At 42.3% G+C, this 19,073-nt stretch overlaps 1 protein-coding gene across 1 annotated transcript; it reads right to left on the bottom strand.

The window, feature by feature from the left end:
• Window positions 1–2,032: 2,032 nt before the first annotated feature.
• Window positions 2,033–19,064, bottom strand: LOC120528178 (gastrula zinc finger protein XlCGF57.1-like). The gene is made up of 4 exons (XM_039752265.1): window positions 18,900–19,064; window positions 12,606–12,734; window positions 8,762–9,296; window positions 2,033–5,110 (listed from the first exon to the last, which is right to left on the bottom strand). Exons 3-4 carry the CDS (start codon window positions 9,168–9,170, stop codon window positions 3,810–3,812), a joined length of 1,710 nt encoding a protein of 569 aa, XP_039608199.1. The 5' UTR covers window positions 9,171–9,296; window positions 12,606–12,734; window positions 18,900–19,064; the 3' UTR covers window positions 2,033–3,809.
• Window positions 19,065–19,073: the final 9 nt, after the last annotated feature.

Genomic DNA, 19,073 nt, shown 5'->3' with positions numbered 1-19,073 from the left:
GCACAGAAACTGCACTCGTTAAAGTAGTAAATGATTTCCAGGTGAATGCAGACAGAGGCCATTTATCTGTTCTCATCCTCTTAGATCGGAGTGCCGCATTTGACACCATTGATCACAACATTCTTAGAAATCGCCTTAGTCAATGGGTGGGCCTCTCTGGCAGGGTCTTAAATTGGTTTGAATCCTACCTGACAGGGAGAAAATACTTTGTTAGTTGTGGTAATCACAACTCAAAGACACATGATATCCGATATGGTGTTCCACAAGGCTCTATCCTGGGTCCGCTGCTCTTCTCAATCTACATGCTTCCGTTAGGTCAGATTATCTCAGGGCACAACGTGAGCTACCACAGCTATGCTGATGACACACAGCTGTACTTATCAATAGCACCTGATGACCCGACTCTCTTGATTCACTAACACAATGTCTGACTTGTGTTCTAATGGATGAATAGTAATTTTCTCAAGCTAAATAAAGAGAAAACAGAAATTTTAGTGATTGGCAATAATGGATACAATGAGGTTATTAGAAATAAACTTGATGCATTAGGATTAAAAGTCAAGACGGAGGTAAAAACTTAGGGTAACTGTTGACTGTAATCTGAATTTTAAATCACATATTCATCAGATCACTAGGACAGCATTTTTTCACTTAAGAAACATAAGTAAAGTTAGACCTCTTATATCATTGAAAGATGCTGAGAAATTAGTTCACGCTTTTGTTTTCAGTCGACTAGATTACTGTAACGCACTCCTCTCAGGACTACCCAAAAAAGACATAAATCGTTTGCAACGAGTGCAGAATGCAGCTGCTAGAATCCTAACTAGGAAAAGAAAATCTGAACACATTTCTCCAGTTTTGATGTCACTACACTGGTTACCTGTGTCATTCAGGATTGACTTTAAAATACTGCTTATGGTTTATAAAGCCTTAAATAATCATCTGCTCCATCTTATATATCGGAATGTCTGACATCTTATATTCCAAATCGTAACCTCAGATCTTCAAATGAGTGTCTCCTTAGAATTCCAAGAACAAAACTTAAAAGAAGTGGTGAGGCGGCCTTCTGCTGTTATGCACCTAAAATCTGGAATAGCCTGCCAATAGGAATTCGCCAGGCTGATACAGTGGAGCACTTTAAAACACTGCTGAAAACACATTACTTTAACATGGCCTTTTTATAACTTCACTTTAACTTAATCCTGATACTCTGTATGTTCAATTCATCATAATAACTATTCATGATGGCTCTAAAATCCGTACTGACCCCTACTCTCACTTCGGTTTCTTTTTCCGGTTTCTTTGTGGTCTACTCAAAGCATCATGATGCTCCAACATTGCCAGAAGTCTACATTACCATCATCATCAAGTTCTTCCACGAGAACCCTAAATACAATGAGGACTGATTGAGGTCATTTATGTCTAGAGGGGACTGGATGGTCTTGTGGCCCTGGTACCCCTGCAGATTTTATTTTTTTCTCTTCAGCCATCTGGAGTTTTTTTTGTTTTTTCTGTCCTCCCAGGCAATCGGACCTTACTCTTATTCTATGTTAATTAGTGTTCTTTTATTTTAATTCTTACTTTGTCTTTTATTTCTCTTTTCTTCATCATGTAAAGCACTTTGAGCTACATTATTTGTATGAAAATATGCTGTTGTTGTTGTTTATTGGGAATGTCGATCTGCTCAGGTCCATGAAACATCTGACTAGTGCTCTTAGGAAAGAGAAGATCAAAAATTAAGGTTAGGCTATTGAACAAGCCACGGATTTAAAGAACAGGTTTAATTAACAAGACTCAGCACCTAATGAAGCAACAGGTTGGAGTTTGAGGTCCTGACTTAGTTGGTCTTCTGTCAGCTCACTCACTTCACGTTTCATTTCTGTTTAAGTAAGGAAATGGAGCAATTCAGAGGAACAATGGAGAAATTCAGGGGGAAGAAATCAAGTCAATTAAAATGAAAGGAAAAGGTGTTAACTGACATAAAAAACAGGTCACTAATTCAGAAAAGGGTTAGAATGAAAACCTGCAGCCACTGTGACCCTCCAGAACCGGAGTTGGGGACCCCTGCCTTACAATGAATTAAACAACAATAATAAAGATAAATAACAAATAGGACAATACAATCAAATAGCAATAAGGATACAGAAGTAGTAACAAACATCAAAGGCTGTAAAGGAAAATGTGACACATTTTGAATAACGGGGATGACCAGGAGATACACGCTGTAATCCACAATCTGGCACATCTCTCATCAAATTCTAATCGTAATTCAAAAAGCAAAGTGGAAGTCAATAAGAGGTCCGTTAGTACCAAATAACGAGCAAAGCAACAACCAGAGAGATTTCCTTTGAATGACCCACAAACTCAAATGAGGAGAGGGCATCACGGGCAGCCTGCTGTATCAGTGACGTCAGGTGCCACGACCTCCGACGCCAAGCCCCCTGGCAAACAAGAGGGACTCATAAAAACGACAACATGCATGAAAAACGAGACGGCGTGAAAATGCGAAAAAAATGCGATCAAGATGGTGTCGAAGATACAAAACATTCCAAACTCTCCGAAAACACCATTTTAGAACGTAAACCATGTCAGAAATGAACACTATGAGGGGGGAAAAAAAAGGACAAAAGATAAACAAAATAGGCTGAGGAAGAACGTATAACAGTTACCAAAGAAACCAAGAGCTGGTTACCCCGTTCAGGTTGTCTGTAGCACTTCTTGTTGGTTTCCGTCGTACTCTGAACTTGAGTTTATTCTACGTCTGTAGTTTTTTTGTTTTTTATTACCACGATGAACTTTTTCAGTTGCATTCGCTCGTTGGAAGTTGTTACCACAGCACAGTACTGTTGCCAGCTCCTCCTGTTCTCGGGTGTTTTATTATATTTTACGTCACATGCCCCGGTGCAAAGATCACTTCCTGTATGGCAGTTTGGGGTTCAGAGTCTGACACAGCCGCTTGTCCTTCATACTACGGCTATTTTTTTGGGGGGGTTCATTCCTCCAAAATAGGATTTGCGTGCTTACCAATCAAACAGGCATGGAATTCCCTGTTCAGTCTCGATGAGTGTTTGTACCGCAGTAGATGTCAGTCCTGAGGAGGTGCAGCCAATGCTCAAGTGTAGCACTTCCATTATTTCAAGTAAAGCATCCCTCTGTAACCCATATGGTAGATGATGGAGTCTGGTAGGATGTCAAGATGGGTTTGAAAGTTCTTCCACAGTTTCCATGGATTTGGTTTCCAACTGCCTTTCTTGGTACTTTGCTATTTTTTTGACTTTCCATTCCATTGTGAAGTCTTTTGTGTTTCTCAAGATGGCTGAAGGAGACTCAAATGCCATATTCAGGAGAGCTATGAGATTCCTTAATGGCTATGAAGCTCACTGCTGTCTGAGAATCATTTCGCTCATACGGGTCAGCAGTGGCGTTTTCTCTCCATCATGAATTGTTTCGGGTTTATGAAGGCTTCCACTGTGTGTGACCAATCATTGTATTCCAGAAAACTGTGAGATTTCTCTCCAGTGTGAATTCAGATGTGGCTCTCAAGTCGCGAAGAATAGTTTTCCATATTCAGTCTTTAATTTACGATGAATTATTATGTATTATAATTTCATAAAAGATAAGCAAAATTGGCACAGAAAACCTATAAAAAAACTAACAAAGAATACCAACATCTGGTTACTGTGTTCACATTTCAGCGCCAGTTCTTGTTAGTTTGCGTTGCGCACTGAACATGATTTTACTCTATGTGAGTAAACATTTTTAGTTTCTTTTAGCATAAGTTGTTATTACAGCACTGTACTGTTGTTGCCTCATTCAGAACACCAATGGTCATCTTTCACTTTTTCCATGCTTGTGGAGACAGGGGGAAAGATGTTTGCCACATTTAGAACAGGCTTTTCTCCCCTATGAATTTGTATGTGCCTCTGGAAACTTCTACCGGACGAGTACCTTTTTCCGCATTCAGAACAGCAATATGGCTTCTCTCCAGTGTGAATTCGCATGTGGCGCTGCAGCCGGATCCTGTCGTAGAATCGTTTCCCACATTCAGAACAGGAGTGAAGTTTTTCTCCAGTGTGTTGGAGTCTGGTATGGCTATGAAGGCTATTTTTATGTGAAAATCGTTTGCCACATTCTACACAGCAAAAGGGTTTCTCCCCAGTGTGAATTCTCATGTGGCTATTAAGGCTCGAGCTGGCCGAGAAACGTTTGCCACATTCTGAACAGCTGTGAGATTTTTCACCAGTATGAGTTCTTTTATGGCTACGATGGGCACTGCCGTGTGAAAATCTCTTACCGCATTTAGTACAACAATAAGGTTTCTCCCCATTGTGAATTCTGATATGTTCTTGAAGTTGGCATCTACTTAAGAATCGTTTCCCACATTCAGGACAGCAATAAGGTTTTTCTCCAGTGTGAATTTTGGCATGCTTGTAAAGACTGCTCTTTGTGGAGAAGGTTTTGTAGCATTCAGAACAGACATATGGCTTCTCTCCAGTATGAGTTCGCATGTGAACCCGCAAATTGCTACTGTTGGAAAATCTTTTCCCACATTGAGAGCAGCAATATGGCTTCTCTCCAGTATGAATTCGTGTGTGTGTCCGAAAAGCGCTCCCATAAAAGAATTGTTTGCCACATTCTGGACAGCAGTAAGCTTTCTTTCCTGTATGGATTCTTCTGTGCCTCTGAAGACTGCAAATTCGTGGGAATCTTTTACCACATTCTGGACAGCAATGTGGTGTCTCCCCAGTATGAACGGCCATGTGGCTACTAAGACCACTTCTCTGTAAGAAACACTTTCCACATTCGGAACAGCAATGAGACTTCTCACCAGTGTGAATTTTCATATGCTTCCGCAGACTACTATTGTGTGCAAATTGTTTGCCACATTCCAAACAACAATGACGTTTTTCTCCGGTGTGAACTTGCTTACGTTTATTCACTTGCTGTTGATCAGTGTTGATGGCTTCTGTCTGTGACAGCTTAGCAGCAGGATTAGAGCTCCATTGGAGAGACACTGGGGTCAAATTCCCTGATCCTGTTGTTGATTTCTTCTTCTCTTCTGTGTTCTGAGCAGACGAAGATCTGGAGAAGCTGCCATTCTCCTGTAAATCTGAAATATCAAACACTTTAGTTAAATGTTTTTTAAAAAATGACATTGTGCAAGTACAATGGTGGCACGCTAGTTGCTGCTGCTGCCTCACACAATGGCTCCAATGCTGGTCTGTCCACTGCATGCATGGACTTTGCATGTTCTCCTCATGTGTCTTTATTTTTTCCCACTTTCCCTTTTGCATGACAAAGATGTCATGCTGTGTTAATCGCCTTCTAGTCTGTCTGAATGGTGATGTGGGTGCCAGTGTGCCCTGCAGTGGACTGCCATCCATTTTTGGGTCGATTCAAAGATGCATATACAAGAACTTCAAGTTTAAGAAAATAGATGGGTGGATAGAATGGAATCTGACAAATGGAGCTGAAGAAGTGAGGCTGTCAATGTGCATTCAGTGAAACTTAAGTTCAAGCCCCTCCAAGTCCAGTGATCACTATTGCCCCTCACTCTTTCACTGTTCTTACTAATCCTTTTTATTCTCATCATTCCTCTCATTTCTGTCAAGCTCTGCATCCTCATCTTTAGCTGGACCCTGCAGTGAATGTGTCATCTTCAATGATGGACTCAGCTCCAGAACTTTGTCTTGACATTCACCTCCACTGTGATGCATTGTGAATTAGCAGATGAGGGCTGTGTGAACACATAGACTTACAACAATGGCAATCTGGACCATGAATTAGGGTTTTCTCTTCTTTATTGAAATGTATGTACTTACAAAAATAGGCACGTGCATTAGGGTGGTGTGGTACTTATCACAGCTACCTCAATGTTCAAGGGTCCAGGGGTCAATTTTGGCACCCTATTGTTGTCTATGAGGACTTTGCATGTTCTCTCCATATCTGTGTTGGTCATTCCTCAGGAAACATCCACAGATTTGGTGACCTGGGGCCTCATGCATAACGCCGGGCATAAAATTCATACTAAAACATGGCGTATGGACAAAAGTGGAAATGTTCGTATGCACAAAAAAAAATCCAGATGCATGAATCTGTGCATTTGCTAACTTCCACGTTCTTGCACTCCATAATTCCCGGTCAGCGTGAAAAGTAACGCACGCGCATGCACCTGCTGCCCCACCCCAACTCCTCCCAGAATTATGTCTCTTTGAATATGCAAATCAATATAAATCGCCCTTAAGCTCAGCCTTCTGTGAAAAGACATTGGGAAAAGCACATGGGAATATAAGAATTTCAGTGAATACCAAGTGGAGGCAAAGAAACACATATTATTTGTTGGTTTAAACAGAGGAATAAACAACAAAAGGAAGTTGATCAAGTGACATAGCGTGTTGGAGAAACTCAAAAGTTCAAGTTCACAAAGTCGCACAGTGCCCAAAATAAAAAAGAAGTTGTCAGATATCAAAGTCGCCGTGAAAAGGCGAGTCGTAGCCCACCGTCTGAGTGTCATATGAAAGCTTATTAGGGTACAGAGAAAAAAAAAATGGGCACACATTGGGGAAAAAAGAGCCTGAGGTGTCAACTTTAATCTCGAAATTTCCACTTTAATCACGTAGTTTATTTTGTCATTAAAGTAAAACATCATAAAGTTCATCTTAAAATCGTTTAATTTACTAGTTTCTCAAATCCCATCGTAACTAAAGTAGCACGTTAAATGCTTTGTTTTGTATTTGATCTTCTATGTGCTCTCTGTGTGTGAATCACTACGTGCTTCTTAAACCGGCTTTCTCTTCCTCCGACAGGACACAGACTCCATTACATTCGTGATAGTACAGCTCTCTGAATAATTAAAATACTGAGATGTATACTTGATATCATTTCAGTATTCATATCATATCAATTAAAGCATGTTATTAAACATGGGAACACGGTGGTGCAGTGATTGTTCTTGCCTCACGCAAGATTACTTGCTGTGCCGTGCGCGACCTTCGATGAAATAATTTATTGCAGCAGTTCTGTCTCTTTCAAACGTACTAACCTCCAATTCCTGTCCTTCCTTTTCTTTCTACAAGTAACCAATCCCCACACAATCAGCTCTGTAATAGACGTTATACCTTCTTTAAGCTGAGAACGCCGATTCTTCAAAACATTTAAGAAACACTGAAATATCTTCATAGTACATGTTTAATTATTCTATACATCAATCCTTCCAGTGTCGCGCCAGCCTCAGCAAGAATACAGCGCAAGGCAGGACCAATCCGTGAACGGAGCGCTGGCTCCTTGCTAGCTCTGCGGCGCCGTGTGCTCACATGTTTAGTTATTAACAATATAGATTATTTAAATGAAGTTAAAGTTTTATCGGTATAATATAATAAACATATTTTGCTGCATTTCATCTTAAAAATGATATCATCATCATATGTAAATACACGCTTTATAAAGTGGCTCAGGTTGTGCGATATTAAAACTGTAGTGCAAGTTTACAGTGAGGTGATTGTACTTATAAGTCCAGACAGTTCTACAAGGAGCCCTTGATGGACGGATTGAGTGTGTTTATAGTTCTTGTGATGAAACTGTTTGTGAACTGCGAGGTCCGTACTGGAAAGGCTCTGAAGCGTTTGTCGTATGGGGGAAGTTCAAATAGACAGCATGGCTGAGTGTGTGCTTGATGCTGTATCCTGATAATTCTCTTTTGATCAGCTGCTGCTGTGATTCACACTCAGATACAGTGATATAAATACTCTAAGTGGTGCAGTGAGAGTATTATGGAAAAAGATGATCCGCTGTGGCAACCCCTAACGGGAGCAGCTGGAAGAAGAAAGTGCAGTGAGAGTAATAACGCTAAAGCAGTTCTGGTATTTACAATAGTTTGACCATTCTCTGGACCATTATATTGTTACTGGTTAATTACAATCAGATGCATTAAACTAATAAACAATATGCGGTTAATTTCACTTTATTTGATAAAGCCAAGTCAGGGATGTGGATCTAAAAAAGAAAGGATAACCACACAAGAACAGTAGCACTGTTTTGATATTCGGTGCCGCCAGTTTGCAAAACCGAGCGGAGAACTTGCGTACGCTATGGTTTGAGCTACCGTGGAAATGTGCGTGGCTTTACACCAAGTTTAGGTTTTATACATCGCAATTTGAGCGTGGAAACTGGAGTACCCAACATTTTTGTGCGTACGCACCTTTTATACATGAGGCCCCTGGTGACTCTGAATTGACCTGTATGACTGTGGGGGTGAATGGGCCCTAAGATGGACATATTTCCCTTAACTGAAGCACAATTTAGGAAATACACATCTTTAACAAAATATGACTTTGGCTATTTTCATTAGACATAATGTAATACTGGCCAAGCAAACGTTACAGCTTCATGGTGACGTGCTGGACATTTTATATATGTCTGCGTTTTTTAAAGTTTTCCAACACTTTAATTAATAGGTCAGCTCTGAAACGACAGGCAGGACTCCTTAATAGGGTCAGACCTGTTGGCGATGGGAACTGGAGTGGTGCTGAGCACTCGGGCCCACCGGGATCCCAAGCTGTTTTGTTGTGTGGTGGGTGTGGCAACGTGCTGTAGCAGTGCATGCTTCCCCAACCTGACCTGACCAGACTATAGTCAATTATCATGCACCTCTTTGTTCAAATTAAATCAAAAGTACATGACACTCATTTCTATTCACTAATAATGCCACTTTGTAAAGGATGGCAGAAAATCACGTTCTTTTACATTTAATCACAATACTTACTTATTCCAACATTCCCAGAGAACTTCTGCTCCTCTGCTTCACTCCTACTTCCATCATTGATTTTCTTCTCAAACTCGGGCAACTCTGGAATCGGTTCCATAGAATTGTGCTGGGTAGCCATATTAGTGACCCCAGGCTGTGAAATAGAATGCGATTCTTCAAAAGTCTCTTGCTTGAAATGATCCCCAGTTTCACGCTTTTGCACTTCCAGACTGACTGAGAAACCATCTGAACCTTCAACTTTAATTTCAACAGTCATCCTCTTGGACTCCTCCTCTTTATAATCTGATATTCCTCTTTCACAGTCCTCCATCTTCATACACAAATCCTCGGGTACACCCCAATCACAGTCCTCTTGCTTAATGTGCATCAGTCGTTCATCCACACCAATTTCTTTGACTGATGCCATGCTTCAGGTAAATTTCTTTATTTTCGCCAAGTGTCTGCTCTCCTCTTCTAAGATTCCTTTTTCACTTGGCCCGTAGACACCTCACTGCGGGGAAATGATAACTACAAAGACGGCTCCTTTTTCTCTCTGAAAAAAATGTCATCAAAATGAATGAGTGTATTTCAGGGTTAGCAACCTGATTTTTTTTACCAGCACAGAAAACTACCTAAGCTGTTCTGAAATAATACGAACCTTCCATGTTAGCCCAAGAAGCCCTCCGCAGATTTGAAATCATCTCACTCTCTGTCTCTGTTTTACTAATTTTAAATATATAAATATATATATATATACACACTCACCTAAAGGATTATTAGGACCACCATACTAATACGGTGTTTGACCCCTTTCCTTCAGAACTGCCTTAATTCTACGTGGCATTGATTCAACAAGGTGCTGAAAGCATTCTTTACAAATGTTGGCCCATATTGATAGGATAGCATCTTGCAGTTGATGGAGATTTGTGGGATGCACATCCAGGGCACGAAGCTTCCGTTCCACCACATCCCAAAGATGCTCTATTGTGTTGAGATCTGGTGACTGTGGGGGCCATTTTAGTACAGTGAACTCATTGACATGTTCAAGAAACCAATTTGAAATGATTCGAGCTTTGTGACATGGTGTATTATCCTGCTGGAAGTAGCCATCAGAGGATGGGTACATGGAGGTCATGAAGGGATGGACATGGTCAGAAACAATGCTCAGGTAGCCCGTGGCATTTAAACGATGCCCAATTGGCACTAAGGGGCCCAAATTGTGCCAAGAAAACATCCCCCACACCATTACACCACCACCACCAGCCTGCACAGTGGTAACAAGGCATGATGGATCCATGTTCTCATTCGGTTTATGCCAAATTCTGACTCGAGCATTTGAATGTCTCAACAGAAATCGAGACTCATCAGACCAGGCCACATTTTTCCAGTCTTCAACTGTCCAATTTTGGTGAGCTCGTGCAAATTGTAGCCTCTTTTACCTATTTGTAGTGGAGATGAGTGGTACCCGGTGGGGTCTTCTGCTGTTGTAGCCCATCCGCCTCAAGGTTGTGCATGTTGTGGCTTCACAAATGCTTTGCTGCGTACCTCGGTTGTAACGAGTGGTGATTTCAGTCCAAGTTGCTCTTCTATCAGCTTGAATCAGTCGGCCCATTCATTCTCCTCTGACCTCTAGCATCAACAAGGCATTTTCGCCCACAGGACTGCCGCCTACTGGATGTTTTTCCCTTTTCACACCATTCTTTGTAAACCCTAGAAATGGTTGTGTGTGAAAATCCCAGTAACTGAGCAGACTGTGAAATACTCAGACCGGCCCGTCTGGCACCAACAACAATGCCACGCTCCAAATTGCTTAAATCACCTTTCTCTCCCATTCTGACATTCAGTTTGGAGTTCAGGAGATTGTCTTGACCAGGACCACACCCCTAAATGCATTGAAGCAACTGCCATGTGATTGGTTGATTAGATAATTGCATTAATGAGAAATTGAACAGGTGTTCCTAATAATCCTTTAGGTGAGTGTGTGTATATATATATATATATATATATATATATATATATATACAGTATAAAAATCCAACGTCTGTCTGTCTGTCTGTCCGCTTTTCACGAGAGAACTACTTCATGGATTTAGATCAGGTATTTTTCTATCATTTTCTTGTACATTACAGTTGATTTTGTGACTTCTCTCATCGTGCTATCATAGTTCACTTGCGGTATCGATTTATTTGCGCAAATCCAAAAGAGACACAGCGGGCCCTCCTCACTCACATTCCAGCCTCGGGCGTATCTTATCTCCGCTTATCTAGTGAACGAGAGAACTACTTAACAGATTTAGATCGGGGTTTCTTCTATAATTTGCTTGAACATTTCATTGATTTTGCGACTTCTCTCATTGTAATAATTATCATAGTTTGTTTGCAATACTAAGGGGAGGCCCTCCTCACTCAAGCAGCAGCCTTGGGGCATGTACCTTACCTCCACATTGCTAGCAAACGAGAGAACTATTTCACGGATTTAGATCGGGTTTTCTTCTATAATTTGCTTGAACATTCCGGTTGATTTTGCGACTTCTCTCATCGTGTTAAGTATCATACTTCACCAGCGGTACCGATTTATTTGTGCGAATCTAAGTGACACATAGGAGGCTGAGTGGACTCACTCATGCAACAGCCTCGGGGCATTCCTTACTTCTGCTTAGCTAGCGAATGGGTGAACTACTTCACGGATTTAGATAGGGTTTTCTTCTAGAATTTGCTTGAACATTCTGGTTGATTTTTCGGCTTCTCTCATAGCAATAATTATCATAGTTCGCTTGCAGTACCGAGGGGAGGTGTGGGGGGGGCCCTCAGGGCATGTACATTACCTCCGCTTAGCTAACGAACTAGAGAACTACTTCACGGATAATAGATTGGGTTTTCTTCTAGAATTTGCTTGAACATTCCGGTTGATTTTGCGATTTCTCTCATCATAATGAGTATCATAGTTCGCTTGCGGTACTGAGGGAAAGTGGGGCCCTCCTCACTCACGCGCCAGCCTTGGGGCATATCTTACCTCCGCTTAGCAAGCGAACGAGAGAACTACTTAACAGATTTAGATTGGGCTTTTTTGTATAATTTGCTTGAACATTTCGATTGATTTTGCGACTTTTCTCACATAGTTCACTTGCAGGAGCGATATATTCGTGCTAATACGAGACAGAGGCTGCGGGCATTAGTGGAGGGGGAAGCGTGATGTTAGGAGTGTGGAGCTGGGCTGGGCAGGGCCCTCTTCATTCATGCGCCAGCTTTCGTTCAAGTCAGTCTACCTCTGCCCACATTTTGGATCGTACCTTGCCTCCGCTTAGCTAGCGATACCTGTTTTGTTTATTGATTTTTAAGTCTGTCCTGTTTCACTATGTTGGGGATGGCTAGTACTTGATAGAAAGACAAAGTACAGTGGATCGAAAGTTAATTGTTTGTGACACATACATCATACTACTAAAGGCCGGCGCCAAATACAACCATGAAAGATCCAAAGGCCGAGTTTGCCCTTAACTAAAGCCAGAATGTCAAGGAGATTCTGCCTGTGATGTATTGACGTGCCACACAATGGAAAGACACACTGCCGAAAATCTTTGTATGTTAAGCAAAAACACATTGTGTCAAGTTTGACAGCCATTAAAGTATTCATCTCCTCCTCCTCCGTCCTCACTGTCCTCCCCAAACACACGTGTGTCCAGTTCCCTGCCAGCTCTAAATTGACTGTTACTGGACTGGCAGGCCACTTCCAGGTTGGTTGCCAATGCTGTTATAACCCTGAACTAAATTAGTGTCTGACATTAATGGAAGGATGACTAGCAGTTCATAAACTGATTGGTTTGTGCCAACAGGACTGAGGCTCACCTTGCTGTGTCAATACTCACCATGTTAGATGACCTGCCCGGTGCCATTTATGCCATGAACTCCTCACACTTATTCGTTTCTCTTCTTGGAGTTTGTGTGATTTGATGAGTCTTTTGGAAGTTCAGTCAATCCGCTCTCAATGAATTATACTAGAAGAAAAGGAAAGAAAATATACTTAGCACTGCGGTTTACTAGAAAATGAACATGATTGCAACTTGGAATATTGAGATTATTATGGGCTGGCTTGTAGAGCCATCAATAAGAAGCAATGCCTCCATCTAAAGGAATTGGGGAGAACTATTTTTAAACATTTCATTGATGCTACTTCCCTGGTTTGAATATGAAGAGGTTAGCAGACTGTGCGGTCAAACACAATAGAGAAACAGCGGTGGTGGTGTCCAGTAGTACTGGCCCCTGGATGTCGTATGTCATAAAGTGAAATTTCCCTGAATGAAAATGTCTATTATATTATACACTGTGTGCACAATTATTAGGCAAGTTGTATTTTTGAGGATTCATTTTAATATGGAACAAACACAGTGCTATCAGTCAATCCAAAATGTTAATAAACCTGAAACCTGAATGTTTCACAACGGAAATGTGAGTGTGAACATCATCAGGGGAATACATATGTGTGCACAATTATTAGGCAACTATTAGTGTGCAGATTTATTATGCAACTAAAGGAAAAATGAAAATTTTCCCATCTCACTTGTTTATTTTCATCTGTTATAGTGAGAATAATAAACAAACACCTCAAAATTTACAAATAAACATCTCTGACATTTCAAAAAAAATCAATCAATCAATCAATGACCAATATAGCCACCCTTCTTTCCAATAACAGTCATAAGCCTTTCTTTCCATTCATGGAGTCTTTCAGTTTCTTGGTCTGTTGACGATCAGCTTTTTGTGGAGCAGTGACTACAGCCTCCCAGACACTCTTCAGAGAGGTGGATTGTTTTTCTCCCCCGTAAATCTAGCGTTTAAGAAGTGCCCACAAGTTCTCGATAGGGTTTAGGTCAGATGAGGAAGGGGGGCCATGTCATTATTCCTTCATCTTTAAGGCCTTTACTGGCTGGCCACGCAGTGGAGAACTTCGATGCAAGTGATGGAGCATTGGCCTGCATAAAAATCATGGTCTTTTCCTGTATCACTGTTTGAAGAAAGTGTCTTCGAAAAACTGGCAGTAGGTTTGGGAGTTGATTTTGAGTTCATCTTCAATGCAAAAGGTCCAACTAGCTCATCTTTAAAAATACCAGCTCATACCAGTACCCCACCTCCACGTTGGAGTGGAGCTCTGTGCCCATTACTGATCCACAGGTCCATCCATCTGGTCCATCAAGAGTCACTCTCATCTCATCGGTCCATAAAACCTTTGAAAAAATCTGTCTTCAGATATTTCTTGGCCCAGTTTTGACGTTTCAACTTATGTTTCTTGTTCAGTGGTGGTTGGGTTTCAGCCCTCCTTACCTTGGCCATGTCTTTGAGCACTGAACACCTTGTACTTCTGGGCACTCCAGGTAGGTTGCAGCTCTGGAATATGAAAGTACTGGAGGATAATGGGTTCCTGGTAGCTTCACGTTTGATTCTTCTCAAATCTTTGGCAGCTAATTTGCATCTTTTGTTCTCAACACGTTTTTCGCGACCCTGTTGACTATTTAAAACAAAATGTTTAATGGTTCTGTGATCACACACCAATATCTTAGCAATTCCAAAAGTGCTGCATCCCTCTGAAAGACTTTTTACAATTTTTGACTTTTCAGAGTCAGTTAAATCTCTTTTTTGGCCCATTTTGCCCGAGGAAAACTAGCTGCCTAATAATTCTGCACACCTTGATATAGGGTGTTGATCTCCTTAGGCCACACCCTCCCTCATTACACAAATACACATCACCTGACGTGCTTAAATCCAATAAGCATTCAAGTTAATACAGCTTGGAGTTGGAATATACGCATTAAAAATGATGATATGGTCAAAATACTCACTTGCCTAATAATTGTGCACACAGTGTATTGTTTGCATTGCCTTTATATTTTACACTTGCCCCCCCCGCTCGCTTCACTCACAAACCCCCATGGCCTGTGCTACACACCAGCCACTTCACGTCTCTGCCGCTCATGTTGTGAAGAAGGGGGCTGAACGCACCCCAAGGAGATGCGGTCGCTCCTCCGAAATCCCCTCTTAAACGGTGATACAATGGTTCATCTCCTCTTTACTCAAACATCTTCATCTTGCGCAGCACTTTAAACATTTAAAAGCCTGTACAGTAGCTGTTCTACTCTTTGTTTTTTATTTCCGGTCCCGGGTGCAAAGTCTTGTCTCTATATAGTAGATATGCTACACCTTCTTGTGTTACACTTTTACTGTTATAATAATAATAATACAAAATTTTATTTATATAGCGCCTTTCCCATGGTCAAGCCAAATACATGCAATTTTTCTCAGCTGTATCCACAAACTATACGTACAATAAAAGAAATAAAACAAGCGTGAGAAAGTGTAGAATTAAGATGAATTCTGCAAAAAGTGTTGTTAACAGGGAGGAGCGGCAGCAACGTGAGTGTGCCAGCATCCCCTCACCTGTCTGTTATGCTCGATCAGTCAGTCAGGAGAGACGCTGGGTAAGTAAGTGCTTTGCTTCCTGAGATTTCCGGCACATTGGAGTGAAGCCCCAGTGGCCTGCCAGCTACATCTGTGGCAGAACAAGAAATGTTTTTAGAGTGCTGGGCAGCTGTGGAGAGGAGACATTTGGTTTCATTCAGCTTTCACTCTTTCAGAGCAGATGTCAAAAGGAGGAGTTGACGATAGTAATCAACTGTAAACTGTGACAAAACCAGCCGTTATATTTTAGTTGGACTCTTGTTGGTAGAAGGAAAGTTAGCCTTGTTGGTTTTTGACCGAGATTTCCTGCACTCCCATGAGTAGCAGGGCACAAACAACTGCAAAAATGGTGCCAACACCTGGCGAGAGATCAAGAGGGATTCGTAAAGCGGAATACTCAGGGGATGACATTTTTGCTTATTCTCTCTGAACTGAACTATGAGTTGTCGGACTCCGATTTTGATGCAAGCCATCGAAGACGAATGTGAGGTTCCGGCTTCGGCTGATTGGTCCCCAGTTATTCGTGGTGCTGAACAGGTTCAAGTAGCTGGCACGCCTATGGCACTGTTCACCTGGGAGGACTGCCACTTGACCACGATAAGAGGTAGAAACCAGATTGCAATGCACTGCGACCGTGACCGCTGCTGCTGCTGCCCCAGACCACGCAAAGACAGTCTGGAAGCAAGCCTGACACATATTCTTGGCAAACTGGCAGCCACAGCATGCGATTGCTGTGTGAAACCATTGCTTTTTAGAAAAACGATGTTTTTTGGAAAATAAATTCAGCCCTCAAAGAGTTAATGCAGTGCAGAGCACTCGTTCCAGAATGATTTCAATGCTATGTTCCTGATCGACTGAATGCCAGTTAAAGCCATAAAAATCTAATCAATGGACTGACAGAAGGAGCGTTTTGACGAGCTTACAGGCCAAGCCCATGTCTGCTGTACTTTTTAGTCAGAACTCCACTTGCTGTACCTGATGTCATGAATTCACTTTACCCTCCATCCATTAATACTACAGCGTGGTCAGGGGAATCACAGCGCTTCTGCTGAAACAATTCATGTACTTTATATGTCCTTTAAACTCTTAAGATTGTTAATGGAGTGACTGAAGAAGACATGAGGTCGGGGTGGTTGATCAAGGAGATATGTGAGGTTTGGAAAAGGATCCATAAAAATCTCCGGATTGTTTGGTGTGGCGAGTGCCATTCATTGAGTCACCACAACTGACCAGAGGGAAGATGACAGTCCTAGGCATTGAGTTAGCAGAAATCTCACCTAAACATTAAAGGACTGTCACCTGTTTCAAGTGGAGCCTTTAATGTACAGCCAAGTATTAAACAATTGTCCCCCAAAAACACTCGGAGAACATCAATGAAGCAAGGCAGCTCTTTCTCGGAAGGTAAGCCAGGGTTCAGTATAACCTTTGGTTTGGTGCACAGTTTGGTTTCACAGCATGCTTGTTGAACGTTTTCTGCCAGCAAAGTCGAGTTTGTTATGTCAGTGACTCAACCCCAGGAGTCATGGAGCCAGGCCTCATGCCATTGGAGAACCATTGATCTGCAAAAGCGTCAATGTATAAACCGCTTACAGGCGTTGTTTTCTGCTGGAGCTTCAAACTGGTCAACTAAACTGCCTACAGTTGTAGGACAGGCCATGAGAAGACTGGCCACGGTGACCAACTGGGAAGAACTAAATGAAATGTCCCAGAATGCATGTCCGTGTCATTAGCCGTTATCCACCGTCTATTTGTAATTACATTGTGCAATGGAGGCTCTGATTGGGGCTCTCGAGAGACTGAGCGAGGAGTCAGAGTGTCTGAGCTTGTGAGTGTCCTGATAAAAACCAAAATCCAGGCCTTTAAGGACCTCTTGGGCACGGCAATCAACAGTGTGTCGGTCTGCGGAGAGAGTGCCGACCTCGTCGAGAGGTTTACTGACCTTGATAGTGACATTCATGTGACTCTGGTGACTCTTCCTATAAAGTCAGTAGACGGATTGGGAGAGAATGAGGGGGGTCTTGAGGTCACTGGAAAGGGGTGTGTGACTCTCCCAATATCTATGCAAAAGGATGAAGATCCAAGTCTTTAGAGTCCTGGCGCTCCCTGTTTGTGAGACAAGGACGCTATCCAGTGACCGGAGATGAAGACTGGACTCCTTCAGTACTGTGTCTCTTCAGAGAATCCTTGGGTCCCGCTGGTTTGACTTTGTGTTGCTCATGGAGTCCCGAATGAGGCACATGACCTGCATTGTAAGGGAGCGTCAGTAATGGCCATGTGTCGTGATTACCCGAGGGCGATCTGGCTCTCAGGACCCTCATTGTTGAGGACTTCAGTGGCTGGACGAGGCCAAGTGGAGACCCACGTAACATCTGGCTGCGGCAGATAGAGGGTCATTTCTGGAGGATGGGACTGGACCACTTGTCTGCCTGGGCAGTTGCCAACCAGGATCTCAAGCTGTTTCGTCGTATCATTGGTGTGTCAACGTGCTGTACCAGTGCATGCCCCCAACTTGACCTGACGAGACGGTTACTGATGCATTTACATAATTGCCAGTTTTTCATTTTTACATTAGCCGTAATTGTCTCCCCAAGTTTCTGGTCTGATTGGTGTCTTATGGGTCAGTCTGTCACACCATCTTGACTTCACGCGTCACTGATCAAGAAACGGAACACTGGAGTGAGTGAGTAGTAGGGGTTGGGGGGAATGGGTGGCACCACCCAGGCAGGGACCTAACTAAATCTCCGGAAGTGGATTATAGTGGACTTTTAACTCATGCGATAAACTCTTCCTGAATGTGTCCTCCTGATTTCTTATATGATGTTTGCTTCTTTAAGATATTGAGTATTGGGTAATAAACGTTTTTGATAGAACTTGAAAAACGGTGTTAATGACTTGAGTTCAGAACAAACCTTTAGAAACAGCTTTGTTTGAAAAAAGTATTTTATTTAGAACTTCTAAAGATCTTTAAAATGTCAAGTGATCATTTTGTTTTCATGCCCTCTTTAAATGAACCTTTGGTGTATTCTGTCATTCTTGGGATACGAGCTTGCACATCATTTGTTTACTGAGTTCATGCGATGTATTCTCTAATCTTAGATAAATAAATGTGTTTAACGGATGGTCTTTGCTCTCCTCTTTTAACATGTAGTATACTAGTTTGGTTTTTTTTCAGGAATTTTTGCGTATCGAAGATATAGAGGAGTTCCTCGCCGTCATTCCATCGCCCATTCTGGGCCATATGAAAGTGGTAAGCGTGGGCCGGCACCTAAGCATCAATCATCTCTTATCTGGGACGGAGCAGGCGTGAAATGAAAAAGAGAAAATGCGTACACAGGCATTAAAAAAAGGATCTGCAAAACACAGGACTTAACACGCTGGCAGTAAATCAAAAGGGGACGCTGCACTCCAGGGGACACCGACATCTTCTAAACCACCCCCTTGACAGCAAATCGGACATTACGCCAGCTCGAAGTGTGTGGCCCCTGTCATTTACAATAAACCCAGAAAGTAACTAGGGGGCGACTCGCTGTGCAGATGCCAATATGCCTTAAAGACGGCCGAAAACCACTCGCTCACGGGTGAGCAACTCAGACGGGGCAATCGCAGCCTAAAATGAGTAAAACCGCTCGGCGTGTCGCGTCTTCCGTCATCGCCGAAGATTCCGACCCATACGCGACCCCACAAAACCACCCCGACAGACCTTAACTTACCTTGCGCACTTTTGCTTGTTCTTGTGGTCAGACTTCTTCCACGCCAAGAGTGTCTGATTCGGTTAGAGGACTGTGAGCCCGGAGAAAGCGGATAAAATATAAAAGTGCGTCATCCGCCTGCGACGATGGAGCGGTTACCCCCGTCCTCTCATCTGCGCATGCGTCTTCTTGTTT

This window comes from Polypterus senegalus, chromosome 4 (genome assembly GCF_016835505.1).
Source record: "Polypterus senegalus isolate Bchr_013 chromosome 4, ASM1683550v1, whole genome shotgun sequence".
In the NCBI taxonomy this organism is placed as follows: Eukaryota; Metazoa; Chordata; class Cladistia; order Polypteriformes; family Polypteridae; genus Polypterus; species Polypterus senegalus.
This window is presented reverse-complemented; position numbering and strand designations above follow the sequence as displayed.